Source organism: Balaenoptera ricei, chromosome 1 (assembly GCF_028023285.1).
Source record: "Balaenoptera ricei isolate mBalRic1 chromosome 1, mBalRic1.hap2, whole genome shotgun sequence".
NCBI lineage: Eukaryota > Metazoa > Chordata > Mammalia > Artiodactyla > Balaenopteridae > Balaenoptera > Balaenoptera ricei.
The window spans coordinates 28,496,689-28,502,688 of NC_082639.1; the positions used below are offsets into that span (position 1 = coordinate 28,496,689).

General features: G+C 35.5%; 1 protein-coding gene across 8 annotated transcripts in view; it reads left to right on the forward strand.

Annotated features, from left to right (window-relative positions):
- The window catches only part of ZMYM4 (zinc finger MYM-type containing 4), a 177,839-nt gene extending 173,796 nt beyond the window's left edge, over positions 1 to 4,043 (forward strand). For 7 of the 8 annotated variants that reach the window (XM_059918928.1, XM_059918947.1, XM_059918890.1 and 4 more), the window contains 2 exons: positions 1,032 to 1,161; positions 2,032 to 4,043. In XM_059918928.1, the coding sequence (XP_059774911.1) occupies positions 1,032 to 1,161; positions 2,032 to 2,239 (338 nt within the window). In that variant the 3' untranslated portion in view covers positions 2,240 to 4,043. Of the gene's footprint in view, positions 1 to 1,031; positions 1,162 to 1,674; positions 1,721 to 2,031 lie in introns of all 8 variants that reach the window. The other variant, XM_059918911.1, reaches the window with a different exon arrangement.
- Positions 4,044 to 6,000: the final 1,957 nt, after the last annotated feature.

A 6,000-nucleotide genomic window follows, 5' to 3' on the forward strand; every position in this document is an offset into this window, starting at 1 on the left:
GAAAACTGGATGACTTTTGTTTAAGTCATAACTAATACAGGAAGCTGGGGAAAGTTCTGGATCAGTTGTTAAAAGTATCTATCAGAAAAAAAAGAAGAAAACCTTTTTCCTCAGGTTTTCAGATCCACCTACTACTCTCTTGAAAATTGAATGGAGAAAGTGGGAAAGAAACAGCCTACCTTCCATGTCTTCAGCCTGGCTTCTTTCTTTTTTTTTTTTTTTTTAAGATTTTTTTTTTTTTGATGTGGACTTTTTTTTTTTTGATGTGGACCATTTTTAAAGTCTTTATTGAATTTGTTACAATATTGCTTCTGTTTTATGTTTTGGTTGGGTTTTTGGCCGCAAAGCATGTGGGATCTTAGCTCCTCGACCAGGGATCAAACCCACACCACCTGCATTGGAATGCGCAGAGTCTTAACCACTGGACTGCCAGGGAAGTCTCACCTTGGCCTCTTTCTGATAACCCTTTGCCTCTGCAAAATTCTGTTGGTGAAAAAGGGTTTGCTCTTTCCTTATCAAATGGTCAACTTACTGAGAATTTCTTATCCCAACAAAGATTTCATTTCTCATAATACTATGCAAATGAAAGAAACTTAAACAAATGCCCAGTGGACACGGGTGCCCCACAGGAGAAATATTTTCAGAGAAAGAGATCAACTTCTGTCTTGATCTCTACTGTAGAAGAACATATGGAACCCTTTTTTCTCTTTATTTTGCTGTGGCTTAACAACCCTATGCCTAATAAAATCTCTTAAAGTCAGGCTCAGAATTGAGACGTACTCTCAAGCATCAATGCTTTTTGTCATGCTGCCTCCAGTTTGGTGAGTAGGGAAACATAAATTTTACAGGACAGGGACTTTGTTTGATTAACCCAGCACTAATCTGGTGCCTCCATAGGTCCTCAATAAATGTTGAACGAGTGAGTAAGTGAAAGGAAGGGAGAGGGAGTGACTAGAAGCAAAGCTCATTGGGTGTCTTAAGACTTGAAGAAAGACTTTTCTAATACTTTGATAATAATTTCCTGTCTCAAGATAAACTAACTGTTGGCAAGAGGAAACGAAGCGAAGATGATGAGGTTCCAGTAGGTGTGGAGATGGCAGAAAATACTGACAACCCTCTAAGATGCCCAGTCCGACTTTATGAGTTTTACCTGTCCAAATGGTAAGTGATTTTCCTCTGAACTAGATATAACATGCTGCAAAAAATAGTTAAAATACTATAGATTTCAGAAATGTAGCTGGTCTGTAACTCTAAACAAGGATTTACTTATAATTTTATTTTTTCCCTATTCTCATATCTGCCTGGATTTTGAACCAAGAAACAAATTGCTTTACCTTGGTAATTTTTTTTCCCAAAAATCTCTTGAAAAGCAAGAATCACTGCCATTGTTTGATCTTTACAACTGTTGCTCAACTTTATGTGATATCTAAACTGCTGTGAATTTATTATTTATATAGAAAAGAAGGGGAAAAGTTGTAGTACTAACTCTATATAAATAGGAAAACAATTTATTTTTAAAGAATTGATATTTTTTGAGTGGTGTTTTTCTTACAGAAACTTTATGACTTTAAAGAGTTGTAAGATCCACACTAAAGCATTTTTTTCTCAAAGAAATATAATCACTGGGTTTGTTCTTTGATAATGTGTATTGAGTGCTCTTGGGATTCATTCCAGGATATTGGGCACTGAGGATATGTGGTTCTCAGCCATAGTGTCACATGTGAGTTGAATTTTTTGTTACTTCTGGTAATGTTTTAAGTACTAAAGTTTGAAAGATTTACACTTTGTCATCTATTAACATTATACTCACTTTCAATCCAGTGTGATTCTTGAGTGTGGGAGAAAAAATACAGAGTTACAGGTTGCTCCTGGAGCATAAATGCCTATAAACTTATTTATCTCTGTGGGTACATTGTTTATTAGTCACAGTATGGAAAAGTTGAGAGCCATTATATTTAAAGAGTAGTTACATATTTCCTGTACTCTCTGATCCCAATTTTCTTTCTTTTTCTTTTTTTTTTCTGTGGATAGTTCTGAAAGTGTGAAGCAGAGGAATGATGTGTTTTACCTTCAACCTGAGCGCTCCTGTGTTCCAAATAGCCCCATGTGGTACTCCACGTTTCCAATAGACCCTGGGACCCTGGACACCATGTTAACACGTATTCTCATGGTGAGGGAGGTACATGAAGAACTTGCCAAAGCCAAATCAGAAGACTCTGATGTTGAATTATCAGATTAAAGTGGAAGTGGGGTTCCTATTTTCATACATGTTGGTATGCACCAAACTGTGAATGCATCCAGCTTTGGAAAACGATCTATAAGTCCAAGTCCTCTTGACTTGATTATAAGATAATGGAAAACAGACGACTCGTGAACCACAGTGTGGATGTACAAATGAAAATTGAAGGAAAGAATATGAACTGAGAAATGTTGTTCTTTGGCAGTGATATAGTTCTTAGACATCTTCAGAATGACTAACCAATTTCTCTGAGTGGTGCATAATCTTATTTTGTTTGGGAATAACAAATTGTGGAATATTTTTAAGGAAAATTGTTGTATAAAACTCTACCATAGTAACCTTAGACCTTAGAGAGGTAGCTTTGGAGTGAAACCTTGGCTGCAGTAGGCTACTTGGGCAAGCGCTATGTAAAAGTCAGGGGAGATATCAGTACAGAGCTAAGAGTGGCATCAGATGAGGACAGTGGGACCCAGACTTGAAGACCCAATAAAAATACTCAACTTTTTTTAAAAGGTAGAGAGTGAAGTGGTCTTGATTTTGATTTTCACTGCCAAGGCAATTCTGTGAAGGATAGAAGCCTCTGGTGCTTTTGCCATGGGGTCCCTCAAATCAGGGAAAAAGGCCTTCACTGATGTTCATGCAGTAATGTGTCCCTTTCACTTTCTGGGTCTAGCCTTCTCAGCTGTGGGTCTGGATGTGGGTAAATTAAGTTCAAGGGGCTGAAACTCTGCAAAATGATTATGCACACAGAAAATCTGTGGAGCCCATTAGATCCCAAGTGTCTTGAAATGTTTGTAGAAAACCCACTAAAATGCCCACTTCTCTGGGTGTCAGCCTTTATTGCTGCTGTCTCACAGCATGAGCTGTGGTACACAGAAATGGGGGTTCTCCTTTTGTTTTCATTTTATCCCCAAATGGCAGCTTTTCTCCCATTGTTTTTATCTTCCTGTTTCCCAGATAATTCCTATTATTTTGTCTTTTGCACCAGTTTCTGGAGGCCCTTGTCATTTCAAAAAGAAGAGTCTCTCTCCTTACTCTGGCAAGCCTGTGGGTGATTCCACAAAGACACAGTGTTACTTAGCTATCAGGATTACGGTAGAAGAGGTCCTAGTATATTCCTATATAAAGCATTTGGAAGATGAGCTTGTTGCCCTAAGAAACTTGAAAATAGGATTTTGGGGTTAGGATACAAAGACACGGACTGTCTTTCATATCCACAAGCAGGTCTTCTTATAGCATTATTCCAGACTAGCTGTTTTAGTAGTTCTATGAGGATTGCAAGTCCTGGGTGTGTTTGGCATATGGATCCTTCTTCTTCATCTCCATTCTGTTTCTTCCCCACAAAATTTTGAATCAAAGCGTTTATGATATTGGCCAATCACAGAATTTCGTTAGCTGAGGTTAATTTGACCCTTTAATAGAAATGAGAGAAGTCTAAAAAGCCTCTTAGAAACTTTAACCTTGAAAGATTTTACAATATGTCCCATTTTTCAGATGGGGGTGACAGGTTGTTTTTGTTTTTTTGGGTTTTTTTTCAATAAATAAACTCTTAACTACAATAAAAAGTTAAAAGTAGGCCTTTTGACATTGTGTACTTACGGTTCTGTCCCTCTGCCTGTAACAAATTTTGTTTTTGTTACCAAGAACTATGTGAAAGAAGTAAATCTGCCCCAGTTCTGTATGATTAATTCCATCTGTGTTTGTCATTTCTGACTGGAAAACTTACTTCCAGACCTTGTTTGATATGGAGGAAAAACAGTTGGATTGTCTGATAAGTCTGCCAATAAACTATCCAGAAACATCAGGTGTAATAGTCCCCACTATACAAATTTTATGGTTTATATAAACACTAATATTTCCCCTTCTGTAGAAAGACAAATATATGGCATAGTAGATAAACTATTATAAAACACCAGAGAGAAAAAAAAATTCTGTATCTTTTAATTGAGAACAGCCAATATCCAGGTAAATGGCTGTACCAGGATGTCAACTGCATGTTAGTCCACAGAGTTGTCCAGATCCTGAATTAATTCGTAAAAGAAAATATTAATTATTGGTCATTCCTCATAAGCATAGCCATTGATATGTGTGTCTGGTTATTTGCTTTTTAAAATTTTATTAAAATTATGTTAAATTACATTTTTCCCCCCCAGGGGAGAAAAAATACCAAACAAGAGAAAACATTAAATTATCCATTCTGTTCTTTTTTTGTTTTTTTAAACACTTGGGTTTTCACCTTGCAGAAACCACAGAAATATTCCCTTAGAATAAAACAGTATATTTGTATTTGATGGGTGAATTATTACTTTTTGTTATGTCTTGAAAGAATTTAAAATATTTTTTCCTGTTTGACCCTATTGGTATGACCCAACAGATGGCATATTACAAAGAAAGAGAGCATTTTTCAGAAAATAAGTTGTTTGATTTTTACTCAGTCCAGAAAACATACTGTTTCACTGCAAAATCTTTTCAAATTTTTTTTCCCATCAAAGACTTGTTCTGATTTTTAATCTATTAACTATATTCAAAGCCCTGAAAGCTAGAAGTATCATGTATATATTTCATTTCAGGCAGACTTTTTTTTTTTTGAGATTCACAAAGCTTGCCTCGTTCAACTTGAGTCATTTTGAAATCATGAAATTAGAATAAAGAATATATCCATTCTTAAGTATAAATACACATTTAATTTGGGAATGTGAGACTAAGTGGCATTTTCCTTAGACTCTAGAGCTATATTGGTATTGTGCAAATATACCTTCAAATTCCACATAGATTGTTTCTATCTACCTGCCCTGTGGCATTCCTAATTTTGTATAGTAGGACTTTTGCAAAAATGAAATTCTGTAAATGAATCCCAGTTTTTCTAGTAAATTCAAATTTTAATTTTCCATGCAAATAGAAAAGTTCCCTATGGTTCTGAGTTGAAATTTTAGGAAAGAATTAAGCAATAATACCCCCAACTCCTCTTGTCTGTCATCATCATAATTTATTATCATCATTGAAAAACTAATAATTGAGAGGCATTGTTACAGAGTGGGGAGATCAGAAGCTTCGGAGCCTAGTCTTTCTACTTACTGTTTGTATAGCTTTAGGTAAGTTACCTAACCTCTCTGTGCTTCAGTTTTCTCATGAAGTGAGAATAATAACTATTTATAACTTGTCCCTGGCACATGGTAGGTTTTCAAATGTCAACTATTTTTTTACTATAACATATGCAAATTCTAGGCATATAGTAAAATTTTAAATAAGTGCTAATTCCCCCACTACAGCCTGAATTTTCACTAAGTTGAGTGCTTCAGATTGTGCAAAACATAATACCCAACATCATCAGTTCTATATATTTGAATCAAATATTTAGAAAAACTAAATACTATATACACTAAATCATAAGTTCTTCACTCATGTGTTTATATGCATATGAATTGTAATCAACATTACAAAAATCCATTGATACACTTCACTGCATTGAAGAAGGTAAGAAGTAATACATGGTATATCAATGGATACAAGAAGAGCATGTGATATAGTTTATCTTTTTTTTTTCATTGGAGAAACTCTTAATCTGTGAAATTTCTTTTACTTGGTAATGGTTATGTACCATCACATAGGAAGAAGACAGCTGTACAGTATACATCTTCATTCTTCTTCCTCATTACAGAGCCCCCATCCCCTCACATTCTGAACCGCCGTAGCTTCCTGGTAAGAGACTGTATTTTCCAGGCTGTCTTGCAACTAGGTGTAAACAAGTGACTAGGTTTTGA